At 36.1% G+C, this 19,664-nt stretch overlaps 1 protein-coding gene across 1 annotated transcript in view; it reads left to right on the top strand.

Moving 5' to 3' along the window:
• The window catches only part of vps8 (VPS8 subunit of CORVET complex), a 227,900-nt gene extending 209,382 nt beyond the window's left edge, over positions 1-18,518 (top strand). Inside the window, exons 44-45 of the mRNA XM_039657435.2 lie at positions 3,734-3,814; positions 18,320-18,518. Of these exons, the coding sequence (XP_039513369.2) occupies positions 3,734-3,814; positions 18,320-18,463 (225 nt within the window). The 3' untranslated portion in view covers positions 18,464-18,518. The remainder of the gene's footprint in view (positions 1-3,733; positions 3,815-18,319) is intronic.
• Positions 18,519-19,664: the final 1,146 nt, after the last annotated feature.

Raw genomic sequence — 19,664 nt, 5'->3', positions numbered from 1 at the left:
TTTTCCAATGACCCTATGTACCTAAACTAATCATTAAAATTGATTTATATTTAGTATAGCAATATTTTTTTTTTTGTTATAAAGGGCACATTAGAAATATGAATTCAGTTTATTTTAAAATGTGTGAACTGAACTTTGAACTAGTTAATGTAGAAAGTGAACTTTTTTTACACTGGTAATTTTAACACACGTGTGTTTTGGGCATAATGTCCAATAAACCAATCAGAGTCTCATCTCCCATTCCCTTTACAAAAACCAGTTGCACTCCCACCATAGCGGATTCACTATTTACATGTTCGAATTTGCAAGTGGAAAGACTGACCGCTTCTCCAGAGAGGAAATGGATCTGTTCGTGTGCGAGGTTAAAGCGTGCAAGCAGACCATCTATGGGACAAGCCGGATTTATATACACACTGTGTACATAAATCCGGCTTGTACACAGTAATAATCGTTTACATTTTAATCCTTTTATTTCAAATATTTGGCATGTTTGTGTGCTGCTGCACTTCCCTGTGTGTGGTATAAGCAGAGTTGTATGTGCGTTGTGCACCTGCCTATAGGCACATACTGTATTACTAATGTGCTCTTTAAATAACAAAAAAATGTTGCGCCATTGACTTTAGAGTCTATTTCAGTTGCCTCAAAATAGCAACGGGCAAACAATGCGCCCGAACACACTTCATTTTCAGACTAGCAAGCCCATGGCCACACAAATGGGTGCAAATGCATTTGCTATTTAAACAACATGGCGCAGGACGTGAAAATGATAATTGCGTCTGGCTGAAACTAGGAAAAAAAAAACACTTGCTGCATTGTGCTGGGTGTATGATAGGGCCCCTTGTCTTGTTGGCTGCAAAGGTTCCTCCTGATGTCTCAAGTTGCAGAAAAATGGCTTTTTACTGTGGTTTCTTTAAGCAAAAAAAAAGCCATTGGCCTGTCAAAAACTGTGTAATCGGTTTATTTAAATAAGTAATGCATAAATAACGGATTTAATGAACGCTCCACCAAATTATCTTGCCTTTCCACAACACTGTCGCACAAAATCGATGTCCTCCAGCTCAGCACCCCACGTACAGAGACAGCTGAAACAGTGTGACAATGTTCATCTCCTTCTTTCTGCTGAAGGGTGGGCACAATAATTGCATTTATTCTTCTGCAGTGACAGTAGCATTTGTCCTTTGTGCCACTCAAAACAGACTCTGATTATATATAGAGGCTGAGTGAGGTAAAGTGAGGATACACTTGATTTTTTTTTGATTTTTTTTTAACATTCTGTTGAAAACACTCTCTGTTCTGGGTGGAGTTTGGCATATCTTTAGGGTGTGTGCTTGCCTTCATGCCTTTGGGACTAGAAAAGTCATTGAAGGATGACAGAGACTGAGAGATTTTGAATCACTTGAGGCTGATTTGAGTCAAACCAAGTGATGAAATGAATCTGATTGGTGTGAAGGACACTGCAATGTGTCTTTAAATAAGTAAATGTGTCACTGTGTACGATGTGCCTGTCTTTCATTTTAGCATCTTAACCACAGTATTCTAATCTACTTTAAATATGGGCTAATTATGACTAATTAACATTTGATTACTATAGGTTAAATAATGTATATTTCCCATGTACATGCTTACAGTATTTGACTGCATAATTTATTGGCAAGCAAACTCAGCGCCAAAGTATTTCAGTATTTCTACTTGTTTTCTTCCTGCTGGATATTGCTGTCGTTTGTTTTTTTTTTTTAATGTTTTTTTTTTTTAAATGACATCCATCAGGCTTTAATCACTTGTCTTGCGCACATCTTAGGCTTGTGTATGAAAAAATGTCACATTTGATGCGATTAGCACTCCCCCTCTGATTCTTAAAGGTTTTATGTAGAAGTTGTGAAGTTTTCTATTTATCACGTCCATATTTGACAGCAGGGTTTGCCCCTTCATCTTTCATATTGACATTTGGATGTTTTTATATACAGTGCCCTCCACAATTATTGGCACCCCTGTTTAAGATGTGGTCGAGGACTTTTAAAAATTCTCCCTTTTTTTTAAACAACATAGAACCCAAATGCAAAAAAAGAGAAAAATCCAACCTTTTATTTAAGTACATTACTTTGGTGGTAAAAAAAAATGTAAAAATTTAGAAAAATAAAAACTTCAAATCATGTGTCCCACAATTATTGGCACCCCTAACAATTCCGCTAAAAAATGTAATTGATTTTTAAAAAAAATATATTTTCTGTAGTTGCTAATGTTGGTCAGGATATCTAGCAACTTTTAATTAGTAATTCATGACTTCCTATTTCCCTGGGGTATAAATATGACATGACACAGAGGCCTAATTCTCTTACCCATTTGTCAACATGGCAAAGACAAGAGAACACACCATTCAAGTAAGGCAGATGTGTGTTGACCTTTATAAGTTAGGCAATGGCTACAAGAAAATAGCCACTCACCTTATCTTGCCCGTATCTAAAGTTAGAGGAATCATTAAGAAGTTTAAAACAACTGGAACAGTGACAAACAAGGCTGAAAGAGGTCCCAAGTTTATCTTGCCACAACGCACTGTGAGGAGGATGCTAAGAAAAGTAAAAAAAAGTCCTAAGCTCACTGTCACAGAATTGCATCAAATAGTGGCATCTTGGGGTCACAAAATCTCCAAAACAACCATCAGACGCTCTCTACATGCCAACAAGATGTTTGGGAGGCATGCTAGGAAAAAGCCTTTTCTCACTAACACTGACAAACGTAAACGTCTGGAGTTTGCCAAGCGGCACTGGGACTTCATCTGGGATCGTGTGCTTTGGTCGGATGAGACTATATTGAGCTTTTTGGCAACAAACACTCTAAGTGGATCTGGTGTAAAACAAAAGATGAGTATGCCGAAAAGTACCTCATGCCCACCGTGAAGTATGGTGGAGGATCTGTGATGCTGTGGGCCTGTTTCTCTTCCAAAGGCCCTGGGAACCTTGTTAGGGTGCATGGCATTATGAACGCTTTGAACTACCAGGACATTTTAAATAAAAACCTGATGGCCTCTGCCAGAAAGCTGAAGATGGGTCGTCATTGGGTCTTTCAGCAGGATAATGATCCAAAACGTGTGGCAAAATCTACACAAAAATGGTTCAGTCACAAACTCAAGGTCCTCCCATGGCCATCTCAGTCCCCAGACCTCAATCCAATCAAAAACCTGTGGGGTGAGCTAAAGAGGAGAGTGCACAAGAGAGGGCCCAGGATTCTGGATGATCTAGAAAGATTTTGCAAAGAAGAATGGTCAAAGATCCCTCTCTCTGTGTTCTCCAATCTTGTGAAATGTTATAGGAGGAGATTAAGTGCTGTCTTGTTGGCAAAAGGGGGTTGTACAAAGTATTAACATCAGGGGTGCCAATAATTGTGGGACACATGATTTGAAGTTTTTATTTTTTTAAATTTAATTTTTTTTTTTTTACCACCAAAGTAATGTACTTAAGGTTGGATTTTTCTCTTTTTTTGCATTTGGGTTCTATGTTGTTTAAAAAAAAGGGAGAATTTTTAAAAGTCCTCGACCACATCTTAAACAGGGGTGCCAATAATTGTGGAGGGCACTGTATGTTGCTAATGTATTTTAACCAAAATGCTATCCTTAATTGCTTTTAGGATTATCTGTGACCATTCTAAAGTTGTTCAGCTGGAAGTTGTCACTAGTGTCAGGGCTGTTATGGTTCTGTGAGTGTGTTGATATGTTGTGTTGGTGTATTTTTCTCTGCAGATGTTGACTGAAGCCACTCTGGATGCCCAGCAGACACTGGCCTGGGATCAGTTCCGCACTATCTACAGAGGACCATCTAGGGTATGGGTCATCTCAAATGCATCTTTTCTTTCCATTCTTGCTCTATATTTACAGCTGTGCTCAAATGTTTACATACCACTTGCAGAATTTGTCTGTTTTTATAGAGCATTTTAGTACTGTCATAAAATGTTCATTTATTTGTTTAAAAATACAGTGAAACTGTAATATTGTGAAAATGTTCTTCCTATTTAAAATAACTTTTCTATTTTTAGATATTTTAAAATACACTTTATTCTTTTGATGGCAATTTTCAGCATCATCACTCTAGACTTCAGTTTCACATTATCCTTTAGAGATCATTATAATATGCTGATTTGGTGCTCAAGATTAATTTTTTTTTTTATTATTATCAATATTGAATGAGATATATATATATATATATATATATATATATATATATATATATATATATTAAAATATTGAATATTTTTTATAATTCTTTGATGAATAGGATGTTTAAAAAATTAGGAATTAGAAATCTTATGTAACATGATAAAAGTCTTTACTCTCACTTTGGATCGATTTTAAGGGATCCTATGCAGTTTTTTAGCTTAACTGAATAGCTTTAGAGTTATTGAAATGGTTATATGACTTTTTTCGGGTTGAATGGTGGCCGTCAGAAAAATCTCACTTGCAACTTTGGTCCGGCGGGCCGCCGGCCTCAGCATCAGGAAGTATCACGCCAATATCAGCTCTCACTATGTAGCATATTCCTTTATGGCACTGCACACATACACACCTCCATCCAGGAACAAGGTAGGGAGGGATGGAGTTTGTCACATTATCGTCATGGCTGAGCCGGGATAATATACAAGAAGCAGAAAGCTAGGAAAGCATTGTTGGAGGAACAGAGAAAGAGGAAACGGCAGCAAGGAGTCAGACACAAGCACAGGCGTAATTTGCGGGTGCGATATGTCCGCGGCACGGATGTACCAATACAAGCAAATAAAACATCTCCAGTTAACTCTAGTAGAGTATTCATTTCGTTCGTTTGTTAAATAAGAGGCAATCTGTAATGTGTTGTTTTTTAAATCAAATGACCAAACTGCTCGTTGCCGCTGCGATCAGTGGTGCAGATACAGTGTTCTGTTGTGACACGCACAGTCTTCACATGGACGCGCGCTTCAATGCAGTTTTTGTGCTGATGTTGAACAGTGCTGAATAGAATAGATTCTTTGAAGGATATGGCATAAAAAAAAAAAAGTTTGGTTCCTTTTGTTTGTCAGTTGAGGTCATGGGTCGGTAGGAGAATTTTTTTTTCTTTCTGTGGCAATAAGAAACATTGGAAAGATACTAGGCTACTAAACTTAACACTAAACCGCCAATAGGTGGCGACAGGCGGCCGTATTAATGAGTGAGTCATTGATTTATTAATTCAAATGATTCGTTTAAATGGTTGATTCATTCAAGAATGAGACAGATGTTAATGAATGGGTCATTGAATCTTTGACTCAACCAATTCGTTCAAAATGCTGAATCATTCAGTAATGAAAACAGGATGATTGTTCCTGTGAGATTCGCCGTGGTTCTGCTGTGATTTTTGTTTGGAGCTATTTTCGCTGCTGAAACAGTACAAAAACAGCCAATATTGCATCTAAAATGTAAGTGACTAAAATTTTGTTTATTGAACTTTTGTAGGAAATCAGTGTCAATTTTCAATCGTGACGGTATTCAGGAAACATAATTGAGGCTGTTTAACACATATGTTAAAATATAGAAACTACACATTTAGATGTTTTATAGGCACTATGTTGTTAACTGAGTGTGTGTGTGTGCACGCGCGCGCGCCTGTTTGTGTGCGCTCGTGTGTTGATTTCTCCTCGAGAGGCTGCGCGAGCTTCAACACCGCAACCTCACCGTCAGTAGGCTAAGACATTTATTATCCACAATCGATCGCAACTTACAATAAGTTTAATAAAATCAGAATCATTCTCTCGTTTTAGTGATTCCCTGGTTATTATTTTTTTCTTTGTTGTTCTAATCAGGCTACTTGTCCATTCGGGCAAGTAAAATTCTCGGTAACACTTTATAATAACTGCACACTATTAATCATTAGTTAAGCATGAGTAAACAGTTAATTCATCATTTATAAAACATTAATAGACATTAATATGCAGTTTATAAATATAGCTATACATGCTTTTTTCTTGATTTATAAGCATATCTATAATGCGTTTAATGATTGTATTTTCATACTTTGTTAATGATCAATTAATAATTTCTAAATGAAGTATAACATTATTTACAAACCAGTTGTTTAAGAGTTGTCAGATCACTTAGAAAGTGTAAGTAAATGTAGTAAATACAGGTAGTTATAAAGCATTTAGTAGTGGTTAGTTAACTATTTTTGTGAGCTAATCTAAAGTGAGGACTATTCATGCTTTGTAAAGCATTTATAAAGGCGATTTAAAGACTCGTCAATCTTCTAAACAGTAAAATGTAACAAACACAACGCAGTGATACAGAACATAGAAATATTTAACAGCCTTTAAAAATGCTTTACAAGGCATGAATAGTCCTCATTTTAGATGAGCTCACGAACATAGTTAACTGACCACTACTAAATGCTTTATAACTACCCAAATTAACCCTTAATTACAGCATTAATACATGTTAATAAAGCATTTATTAACACATTAAGTAACCATCACTATATGTCTGAATAATAAGATGTATGAATGTACATTTAAATAGTTTATTAATCATTTACTTACTCGCTCTAAGTAATCGTATGAACCACTGAAAACTCTTAAATAACTGGCTCATAAAAAATGCAATTCTTCATTTAGAAATGATAAATTGATTATTAATAAAGAATGCAAATACAATTATTAAACAAATTATAGATATGCTTTTAAATCAAGAAGAAAGCATTTATAGCTGTATTTATGAACTGCTTATTAATGTCTATTAATGCTTTATGAATGATGAATTAATGGTTTACTCATGCTTAACTAATGATTATTAGCGTGTAGTTATTATAAAGTGTTACCAAATTCTCTTTTACTTGTCCTTCAAAATTCCATTTGTCCCGGACAAGCTTTGGAGATACGAAGCGCGGCAGGTTAGAGTGTTTTGGATTGCATAAAATAATAAAAGAAACAAACAAATACATGGCGAAAGAAGTGGTAGACAGCAGAAGAGGGGATTGGGAATTTGGGATAATTTTTAATGAAACTTGGGAGGCGGATGGAGGTTACACTTTAACGTATCATGTGGTGTGTGCGTGCCTAATGCATGCATTTGTATGTGTGCGTATATGAATAAAAGTGTCCTAAATGACAAAAAAAAAGACTTGTATATGTATTATAGTTCAGTTTGACAAACGATGTGTGAAATAGTTCGCCTCAAAGTTTTTTTATTCGTGTATTTATTTAATTTTTATTATTTCTTCCCCAAGCTCATAACATATATTTGGGTCGCACATAATTGGACAGGGTCGGTCGGAAACCGGAACCAAACTAATTTTTTTTTTATGCCTATGTAACCTCTTGAACTGTAGCTATGTTGCAGAATTTGTGGGATTTTCAGTGTAGTCTTGGTCTTCATTTGAGAATGAATGTAAGTGTTTTAAAAGATTATTGCATAAGAGCAGAGTGTTACACAATACAATGTGTGTGTATGTGTTGCCTTCGTGTATTGGCCTCATTGAGTCTTACTGTTGATGGGTCAGCACTTATCGGACAGAGAAGATCTGAATGACTTCACGTAAGTGTTTTACTGTCAGTGATACACACACAGACAGCTCATCTCTATGTACTCCACATTTTAGATGCTCAGTATTAAAGGCAGCTGTGTGTGTGTGTGTATGTGTGTGTGTGGTTGGAAGGTCATTCTCCTCCCCCTTAGCTCTATATTTATATAAACTTTTTCCAGATTAAAGAGCTGTAGTATTGAACCATATTCATGCCTTTATTTCCACTCATAGCTCTCTATCTATCACATACACCCAGATGCACTCAAATATACTCTCACCCACATACACTCAGCAGAATCAAATGAAGGTTTATGTCATCTAAATGCTGCTGGCTAAATCTAAGTTTCCTTAGTGTCATACAGCATTTAAGATAAATGTGCCCTTTATTAAGAGAGGCCACATTCCCCCATTTACACCCGTAAATAATATTCATTTACTGTGATTAGATAACACTTGAAAACATTAAAGGCATAAATGTATCCAGGACTCATTATGATTGAATTCATTGCATTTGGAGGTGGTCTGAAGAGGAGTGTGACATATTTAATTATAAATACATTTTTGCTATCTACTTTCAATTATGCATGTAATAAAGTTAATCTGTAAACAATAATTTATTTCACTTTGATGGATCAAAGTGGTTCACGCGACTGGACTACTGCAATTCGCTTTATTATGGAATCGATGGCTGAGCAATGACTGTTGTGTCTACAGAAATCTGACACATTACACAATCTGGCTCCTGCCTACCTTTATAGAGATGCTCTTAGCCTAAACTCCATCTAGATCTTTGAGATTGGAGAATCAAAGTCTACTCAGTGTTGCAAGAAAAATATAAACATAAGGGCGATGGAGCTTTTTTTCTGAGTTGGTCGCAAAATCTGGAACGATCTTCTGTTAGATCAGCCAATTCATTGCCTTAGTTTAAAGCTATGTAAAAAAAAAAAAAAAAAAAAACATTTTAAATGCCATGAATCATTTCTATGTGTATTTGTTTTCTTTTATCTATACGCCCTGATCTACGCACAGCGAAATTCTTTTTTATTCTTCATTTAGGGGTAAAACAAAGTTCAAAATAAATGACCAGTTATATACTGTTAGCGAACATCTGACGCCCCAACCCACACTGTTGAGAGCAATGTTTAGATGAATATGTAAATATGTGCTTTCTTCTCAATAACAAAATAAACACACAATAAAATTGAGAATACAGCAAGCAATTTTTTGAAATGCATCTGATCATTGCAACATGTATATGTTTGCACAAGCTCTGCAATTCGGCATTCTGTAACAGTCATGTGACGTTTATTTAAATGCTTATAAACATATTAATGGCACAGGTGAAATTACACTGTTTAGCACAAACAGGGCTACCATAATATATGAGCAACATGTATGTTCAATATGAATAATGTTTATGCATGGTTATTGAAAAAACTAAAAATGAATGTTTCTGAAATAAGGTCACAAGACATACTAAATATCTCTCCACAAGGCTTGTCGCCTAGAGTTTTTTTGCTTCAGCACATTTTTAGTCATACCTGGAAACAAACCCTGTTCGAATTTTGCCATTCTATAGAATTGGTTCAAAGTTAGAGGTGGAAGCATCTTGAAAATAAAAGTGTTTTTCATGTTTCAGTTTGATCATGTGATGTTGCAGTTGCAATCTATGACACTAATCCTCTGAAGAAATAGGAAGTCACTGCTGTAATCCAGTATCACCCTATCACACTCTCAATCTTAACATCTGTCCTCAGCCTTAAGAGCAAAGTAGATAGACATCCTAAAACAGATAACAAAAAACAGATAACAAAAAAAATGTCACATCCTGATAAGCTGGCGCTAAATGTTACTAAGAAAAGCAGGAGAAGCCACTGTATATAAAAATTTTCCATATATAATAAGTAACTTAAGAGTGCACAAAACACAATAAACGCATTATCTTTCTTTCGGAGGCAGATTGCAGTCGTGTGAGACGGTTCTGGAAGTTAATTATACCGAACCACAGACGGCAAAATTCCAAAACAGCATTTCAGATGCTGTGCAGAAAGATCAGTCTGCTAGTTGGTAGTTTTGCAGTTTTGTTGTCCCTTCATGTAAAGACATTTTGTATGTGCATCGAGTAATTTATTCAGAAATGTTTCCATCGTAGTTTATGCACATTTTTTCTTATCAGCTAAATAATGTATCTCAATCAAATGAGCATAAATTTTAATGCGCATTTTTAGAATTTATTCACAGTCCATCAATCTGAGTTGTACAGAAAGGGTATCATCACAACTTTTCCCAAAGGAGGAAGGTTTTATGAGACCAAAACATTTTAGTCCTCAAGACTAAGTTGGCAGAACTAATGCACAAGGCAAAAGAGGGTTACAACTTTTTATTTTTCCCCCCAAAAAAATAAAAAGATTTTTCCCCAAAACATAGTGCTAAATTATAGCTCAATGTTTGAAAGGACTCTGTTAAAGGGGACATTTTTTCTTCTGAAGAGCACAGTTTTGTGACATAGTTTTTTTACTTGACCATGCTCTCTTGTTTTAATACAAGTCTGTTTGTGTGCATGTATACAGTATATGCTTTATTATATTATTATTATTATATAAACACTTCCTTCCAGTCTAAACAAAGACTGGAAGGTCTAAACAATCTAAAACAAACACCAACCTTCACTGACTCAGAGTTTGATCAAAGCTGAAAGAAGAATTTAAATAAAGTTAGATAAAGAGATAAAGAGAATAAAAAAAAATACGTGTTTGTAGAGCCACATTTGCAATAACCCAAATAACGGACCACTTTAGATTCTCAGGCCTCCCTCCTCAAAACACTGAGGGACAATTTGACATATTTCACCCTTTTGTGATTAAATTTATTGTTTGTTTTTCTGTTTGAATGTATTCACTATGTACTGTACTGTAGCTTCCTCTACTGAGCTGTTTGCCTCAGTGTCTTTGACACATGTAATTCTGGTAATTAAAATCCAGATATTTGGCTTTAAATATGTGACTTTTTGTAGTGTACGCTTGACTTTCTCCTCACTATCCCTGTGTTCTTCAAGCACCCATCCAAAAATATCTGAAAAATAGGCCACATTCTCATCCATTTTAGTGCCTTTCTCTTTAGAGTGCTTGATTCAGATTGGTAGCATTTCGATAATTAGTGACTGATGTACGTTATCACTATTCTGCAAATATTTGATGATCAATATAATCGTCTGAAGGATTTCCCAGCAGTCCAAAAAATATTTGGGTTGGTCGAAAAAAAAAGAGAGTATATTAATATACAGTATATTATTTCTAGGAAATCATTTGATTGACAGGATTCATAAATTTATGGGCTCTATATTGCACCCGGCGCAAATGACTTTATTGACTTTAACGTATTCCTATTTTGCACGCGCACAAAGCGGGAGTTTTCCCCTTAAAAGACGCATGTCGGTAAACTAGGAAATGAACTTGCGCTCCCTGGGCGGATCGGTGCAAAAAGGAGGCGTGTTTTGGCGCAAACATTCCCTGGTGCTATTTTACACTTCCGGAAAACAATTCCACCACTGACCAGAAAAAACCTGGTCTAAAGTCAGTGGCGTGTTGCGCGCTGTTCATAATGCTATTTTAAGCGTGCATGCTTGGCCATAATGTAGCGGAGCACAGCGCGCATACACTTTGATTCTCTCATCAACACAGATGCAGCCATTTGTATTTTTGCTAATCATACATTATAACAAGGAAAAATATTAACAAATGAGGGAAATCATTGTGGTTTACATGATGATGAAAAAACCATATTACCCATTTGTTTAAGGCTGTACTCGTAGGATACTAAAGGATCAGACCTGTTTGCCCAATAGTGGCAAGAAACATACGTATATATTGTTCAACCGATGCTGATGTGTGAGGGTTTCTCCCGTCCACATACAACGTCCCTTCTCTGTCTTTTAACTTCCCTGACAAGAACGTCGTCTCCTCGGCTGTGAACGTTCCTGGCGCGCGCCTGGTAAACCCGATGTTGTAATAACAATCCGTCATGCAACATGCGCACCTGTTTTTAAAGGGTATGTTGGATGGCTCTCTGATTGGTTTATTTCACGTTACGCCCAAACCACACCTATGAATAATGAAGCTACTTCAGACCAACCCCTTTTAGATTTGCGCCAGGCGCAAGAGGCATTTATCCCGCCGGGAGAATAGCAACAGCTCCGGGACCCGCCCACAAAGTTACTTGCGCTTTGCGCTTTGACACTTGCGTTTCAGATCGTTAAAATAGGGCCCATGTTGTTAAAGAAAGATGCATATACTCGCATCTATACACAACTCTTCAAAAGACTGACGTCAGTTAAAAAAATAACAATTGAAGGATGCATTGCAGCCCATTCTCACTCCCAAGGCGTCACCTAACTGACGCCTTGGGAAGCATTTGGACATGCTTCAATATCTGACGCTTTAGGCGCCCTTTAGCGTCAGTTAGATGACGCCCTAGGATCGCGTTTACCCTACCCCCACCCCACACCTAAACCTAACCGCGTCCTCTAACTGACGCTTTCCTTTAGCGTCAGTTAGATGACGCCGTAGGATCGCGTCATGTAAGTGACGCTAAAGGGCACCTAAAACGTCAAATATTGAAGCATGGTCAAAGGTGACGCCTTGGGGTGAGAATGCGTTGTGCATTGATATGTCTTTAAGACATTTACAGTGTTAAAAAAAGATGTCAATTTCAGATAAATACTATTCTTCCTGGAGAGGGAAGCTGGTGGGGGATATATTTTACGCAGCACTACAGCTCTGTTATAATAATAAATGTTTCTTGAGCACTAAATGGGCATATTAGGATAGTTTCTGAAGGATCATATGACGCTTAAGACTAGAGTTAATGGCTGTTGAAAATTCAGCTTTATCACAGGAATGAATTGCATTTTAAAATATTTTCAAATAGTTGTATTTCAGAATATTGCCGTTTTTATTGTATTTTTTGACTGTTTAAATGCAGCCTTGATGTGAATAAGAGAGCAAAAAAATCCTACCGACCACAAAAAGTGGATATTTTTCCTGCAGAGCTTTAGGGTGGGACATGAATTGACATGGCCGTCTCCCATGAGGCCGAGAGTCGGGTAAACACATCAGTCTTTTGTGCCAATCCCTTAGTTACTCACACAAGCATCCTCAAGAGTTTTATTAGAACTGTTTGGTCAGCACACACACATACACATTCCCAATAGACTTCCCATAATTAACACAGCAGAACTGCACTGCCCCGTTCTGAGCTCTTTAATTAAACCGTAAATGGTTTCAGAGGATGAGTGGATAGGAAAAAAAGACTAGAGCATCAGGCAAGGTGTGTGTTTGTGCATGTGTGGTTAGTATCTCCCATTGTTCCATTGTCTGTGTGGAGATTATGAAATTTGGATTTGCATTAAGAAACTGAACAGAGCTGAACAAGCTGATTGAATGTGTGTGTGTGTGTGTGTGTATTTGAGAGAGAGATTAATTAAAATGAAAAGTGAAAAACAGATAGAGTGTTTATGTTTTTAAAGAGCCACTCCCAACACCTGAGAATACAAATGTTTGTGTCTTCCTTTACAGCATTAATGAGAAGGCTGGCAGGCAGGTGTTGGCAATAAACCTTAGTTGTGATTATGTCAGCAGTAGTGTGTGTGTGTGTGTGTGTGTGTGTGTGTGTGTGTGTGTGTGTGTGTGTGTGTGTGTGTGTGTGTGTGTGTGTGTGTGTGTGTGTGTGTGGTTTTTGAAGTGCTGTCTGAACATTCTGGACCTGCTGATTAAGCTTACTGGAACATTTGATTTTGACCAGGAGTAAATGAAAGATGTGTATGCTTTATGTTCATGTTTGTGTGTGCCTAGTTTAAGAGTTTCTGGGGTGTGTGTTTGGGGGGTCTGATGCTTTTGTCAGGGCTGAGCTTTGATTCCTCACTTTTCCACTGCATGGCATGGTACGGCTCGGCTTGGTACGGCTCACTTGTGGCACTTTTCCACTGCATGGTACGGTACGGTACGGCTCGCTTTAATTGGCACCACCTCTGTTGAGGTTATAAGCATACCGTACCAATGCTAAAATGTGACGTGAAATCATTGCAGATCACTGATTGGTCAGACAGAAGTATGACAGACAGACAGTATTTGCGAGACATCAAACCCGATAGATTTAAATAGTAACAGTCATCAGCCATCCCTGTAGCACCTGTTTTAAAACAACTTGCTTGAAGAAAAAAGAAAGAAAGAATTGCTGAATCGTGGTCGAAGTGCAGATGTTCCTCTCGTTGGTTGCCAAGGAGTGGATAAACTATAACGATCAGACTAAATCCCACCCACTTTGAAGCAGTACTAACTGCAGTGCAAAAGCAAACTGAGCTAAAGCGAACCGAGCCGTGCCGTGCAGTGGAGCCGAACCATGCCGCACCGCGCTGAGACGTACCAGCAGTGGAAAAGCAACCTTTGAGGTCCAACTCGGTCCATTTCCCTTCAGTGCAGCAGTTCCAGGAAGAAGACAGATGAAGGCCGGGAAAAGAGATGTATGGAGAGGGATGAGACAAGCGTGAGATAGAGAAATACAGCTGAGGGAAATGGATTGTGTTGAGAGGGAAGGATGGGAGGGTAATGAAATATCAGAAGCAAAGAATTGGTGGAAGGTGTCTGGAGTAAATTAATGAGGAGGACAAGATTAAAGAACAGAATGAGGATGGAGAAAGGCATTTGATAGAATATGGGTGTTTTTTAGGGGCACTTTTGATTAAACATGTTTGAAAATAATTCATCTTTGCTAAAATAAATGTTTTTTACATGGCCTAAAAGATCTGATCTTGGCCTTAAACCTCCAAGTAGATTTGTATTTTGTGTTTGAAGCTGAAAATAAATCTGTTCATCATATAAAGTGACCATGTTTCTGTAGAAGACTTGACCACTTGATTAATATGGAGGGTTTTTTTTATGCATTAAAATATTTTTGAAGCTTGAACACAATGGAACTGAAATTTCTCAGGTTTCATTAAAAAAATCTTAATTTGAGTTTGATGTAAATGATGTCAGATTTTGAGTCAATTATCTGAACTGTCGTGATTTTCTCTTTTAAAATCATCCCATGGTCCACCTAATATATAATTCTGTATTTCTGCCCTTATATTTCTGTAGATGTGAGGCCACACGAGGGAGCATAGTGATGTTGTTTTCTCCTTTTTTGTAGTTTTGTTTTCTCTCATGCCTTCATCCCAAGGCCAAATGCGATGTCTCGTCAAACCAGACACTTGAACCAGACACCAAATACGCACATAAACATTCATATACTGTATTAAAAATGATCTCCCACACACTAGAATTCAAAATTCTAGAATACTTCAAATCACAAGTGTGATTGATTAATTATTTTATTTTATTTATTTATTTCTGTCTTGTCCACCTGTCTCTGTCTGTCACAGATTTATTGTAAGAAAATGTTGTCTAACAGAATTTTCAAAGAAATATGAATTACTTTATTTCAGACACCTATCAAGTAGCTAGTTTTATCAAAAAGACGTACTTTTCATACAGCGCCTCCATATGACTCAACCTGAAATGCCATTATAGTAGAGGTCCTGGGTAAGATTTGTGTGCACTTTATTTAGCAGAGAATATCTCAACTGTTCTAGACTAATATGACTCCATTGAACAACATGTGATGTGTGCCAAAATCTCTAACCGGGGCGAAAGTCCTGAAAATGACCACATTAGGTGACACTATAATGACACCACAGGTGAATGGGACATTTTCTTCCAATTTAAAGATAACCTCGTAAATTTCTTACAGATTAATCTTCATATTAAGATAAATACTTTTTGTATTACACTTTGTCTGAAAAATAAAATAAAATATGCAAATGAGGTAATGTCTCATTAAATATGCATTCATATAAACCCTTGAAGCTACATATTTTCTGAGGAGATGTTCACAATGTTCACAATGACCATGATTATATAAGGCCATAGAAGAGTGTAAGCATTCTGATTTAATATAAAAAAATGGCTGAAAAACAGTTAACCTATTACACACATGAGGTCATTGCAGAGCACATGGCTGTCAAACGAGATGATTTGAGATCAAGAAAAGTAAGGAAATCTACATACTCTTTATTCTTTGTGTTGGCGTGTACATTTACAGTACGAGTCATTATCATTTCAGTCGTAATTTTGTGTATTTCAATAATTATAATGAAGTTGTATCAGTTTTATATTTATTTTGGTGTGTATTGTATCTAGCTTACAACAGTTTGTCCACCAAGTTAATGAATTCAGACTATTTTCTGTGGATGGCCAATCGCTTCTCCAAAACATTGACACATGAGTGACAGTGTCCCTGGATTCACAGCTGTGAAAAGTGCAACTGTGAATGCCAAAGAAATTTTGGAATAAATAAATGTAGAAGTATATAAATGTGAAAATAAATAAATGTAGACATAAATAAATGTAGAAATAAATAAAAGTGGAAATAAATAAATGAATAAATGTAGAAATTAATAAATGTGTGAAAAAAATACAATTACAATACATAAATAAGGAAATAAAAGTATAAATACTCATTTATTTGTACTTTTTTACATTTCTTTGTATATTAATTTCTGTATTTATTTATGTATTTTTGCTGTTTTACATATCTTCGTATATTTATTTATGTATTTATTAATTTTTAATTAAGTCAGCTTTGGCATTCCATACCCGCAAACACACGCAATCATTATCGACTTCATGGCATTGGTGAGAAAGGTATAACACTTCATACACAACATGGTCATTGTGAACATTGTGACCACCTCAGAAAATCTGTAGCTTCAAGAGGTTATATGTATGCATATTTAATGAGATATTGCCTAATTTGCATATTTTATTTTTAAGATAAAGTGTAATACAAAAAGTATTTCTCTTAATATGAAGATTAAACTGGTAGAAATGTATGAGAATTTCTATAAAGATAAAAAAAAAAAAGTCCCATTCACTTGTATTGTGATATAAGTGTCACGTATTGTGGTCATTTTCAGGACTTTCGTCCCGGTTAGAGATTTTGGCACACATCACATGTTGTTCAATGGGGTCATTTTAGTCTATAACAGTTGAGATATTCTCCGCTAAATGAAGTGCATACAAATCTTACCCAGGACCTAGACTATTATAGCGCATTCAGAAGTACAACACATGAATACGCATACAGATATGTCGTTGTGTCTCTTTCTTATAGAATCAAATATTTCTTCCTTAAAAAAAAAAACATGTCTTTATGCTTATCCTATAGCTGGAGTAAAAACTGAAAATGAAACATGGTTGCCATAGTATCTAATGCTGGGCTCACAGAGTGGGAGTTTGTTCATAGGAAAGTATGATTGAGAGAGAGAGAGACTGTTGCTGGAATTAGATGTGTCCAGACTTCATACTCTGTGATTAGCCTGTTTGCTAACAGTATGGGGGTTATGATTAGCCACTGACATGCTTTCTGTGTCTGTATTTGCTTTTATCCCTGTCACTCTCGGTGGCCTTGGCTTAGCAGGTGTCCGGTTGAGATAGGGAAACGAAGGAAAAAAGAAATAGAACTAGGGCTTATATATAGTAGTCTGTTTTAAAGACTCCTAATAAACACCAGAAGAAAGACAGAAGAGTGAAATGAAATTAGTTCAAGGCTGAAAAGTTGGTTTGTCCACATAAAAAAAAAGAAAAGAAAAGTAATGATTTGAGTAGGAGTGGATGGGAGTGAGGAAAGGGAGATATTAGTGAGATCAGAGAGGGAAGGAGATGGTAAAGATGCAAAGGAGGTCTTCAAAGTGAAGCTGGAGAGAGAAGGATAGATTATGCCGTTTGATTCATGCAGTTTGGTTAAATGCACATTGATTGCTCTGGCCATAACGAGGTCTCTGCTGAAAATACACATTAATGAATGACTCTGACAGGCCAGTACTGCTAATGAGTAAGGGGTTGGGTGGTAGGAGTCTGCATTTAGGTCTTTTACACCGTTCTGTATTTCTCACTGTGTGGTGGAACCCATTTTACTTCATAACTTCCAACTAACCATATCACCAACACCAACAGATTGCTTTAGTTGTCAATAAATAAATCAAAAGTTAATTGGCATGAAGTTCTGCATGAAAATGCGTGGTAAAGGGATACTTCAACCAAAAATGCATTTACTCATCCTTGTGTCATTCCAAACCTGTATGACTTACTTTCTTCTGTGGAACATGAAGATATTTTAAAGAATGATTGTAACCATCATGATTTCTTGAACATTGACAATAAAATATCAAATTATAAGAAATTAATACAGCTTTGGAATGGCATGAAGGTGAGTAAACAATGACATTAATTCAATTTTTTGGTGAACGCTGGGTGTAATGGGGCAACAAACCCTATTTTGAAGATGTTGACCTTGTACTCCGCAAACAAAATGAAAAACAAAATGACCAAACCTTAGCAGTCGTGTGCAGATAAATTGTGTTCAATTAAATAAATAAACGTTTTTATTAGAGGGCCGCAGAATAACTCTGACTCATTTATCTATGAAAGGGAAAGCACGCTGAGACAGTAAAAAGCTTTCAACACTATTCATTTGTTGTTTCTGTGCACTGACTGTGCTGTCTTAATATTAATGAAAATGTTTTGACAATTAATATTATTAGATGAATTACTATATATTAATATTGCATGCATTTTAATATTATAAAATATAATTAATATTATTGTTGTTGATTTTTGTTGTTATTTTATTTTGTTGTTAACTCTTATTTCAATTAATTGTTTATCTACATTTGTCCTGCCACACGTTTCATTTCTGTTTTCTTTGTTTTTCAGCTTGCCGTTCTGACAGAACTCACCCATTCTCATGGCAATGAGAGGTCCGGTCTGTCGAATCCTGCCCCTCCAGGAACAGGAAGTATTTATCACAGCGAGAACTTCCAGTTAAAGCTTTCTCCACCACCACTGGTGGAAGAGTAGATGACTCTGCTCACTGTTACAAACCTTAATAAAGCACTACCATGTCTGTACTGAACTCATGTTTGTGATTTTATGTTTTAACAAACTAGCAAATGCTTAGCAATGACACCACACTTCTCCAGTTATTGCAGTGTCAAATCAGATGATATAAATGAATATATTACATGACAATGTGTCGCAATATACCAGTGTTGAAGATTGTGATATTCAAAGCATGAAATATCGACATTTCAATGAAAAAAAAAACTTTTCAATCAAAGAAAAAAAAGTATTTGAATCCAAAAATATATTTGAGACTCAAAAAAATATTTTTTGTTTAAATAATTTTTTGTTTAAAGCAACCTTTTTAATTAAAGTAACATTGTTTTTGATTGGACCATATAATGGGTAGGACATTTGTGTCTTTATCATTCAATCAAAAAAGAAGTTGCTTCAAACAAACAAACAACAGAATCAATACAAAAGTCACTTTAATGAAAAGATAAACATTTTCAAATATAGAAAATCATTTTTAAATTCAAATAAAATATTTGAGACTCCAAAAATTGCATTTGAACACCTTTTGTTTTAATTAAAAATGTTCTCTTTGATTGAAGTAATCTTTTTTGTGTTTGGGCCATACATGGGTAGGACATTTGTGTCTTAATCATTCAATTCCAAAAAAGTTGTTTCAATCAAAAAAAATATTTTCAATCAAAGAAAAAACTGTTCAAAAGCAAAAAAATAAATAAATAAAAAATTACCCCGTGAATTAAAAAAAAGTATTGAAGAGAATGTGTTTTTTCGTTGTTTTTGTTTTTTATTTGAAGTGAAAAAAAAAATAGAAGTTAAAATTTTTATGATTGAATCATTTTGACACAAACGTTCCGCAGTGGGCGGGTGCTTCTCTGTTGGTCAGACATGTTTGATTGACAAGTGTCTACACCAGCGACATCTTTCTGACAAAGAAGTCATGTTCGCCACTCGCCAGCAACTTTTTATTCCTACAGGATATTATCTACCTATTTATCATTTGATCTTGTGGCTCTAAGCATCGCGCCAGCCACACCAGCCACACCAGCCACACGATCTCTCACTGTTTACATCTATCAGAAACTCCGATTAATACACGAGAGCACAGTGTTATTCTGCTCTTATGTACCTATTCATTTGTCATTTTATCCATGGGCGTCAGTTTGGTTTGAAATGTGGTGGGGGACAG

Source organism: Pimephales promelas, chromosome 6 (assembly GCF_988280905.1).
Source record: "Pimephales promelas chromosome 6, fPimPro1.hap1.1, whole genome shotgun sequence".
Taxonomy (NCBI): domain Eukaryota; kingdom Metazoa; phylum Chordata; class Actinopteri; order Cypriniformes; family Leuciscidae; genus Pimephales; species Pimephales promelas.
Note: the sequence above shows the minus strand (reverse complement) of the source record. Positions and strands in the feature narration are given on the sequence as shown.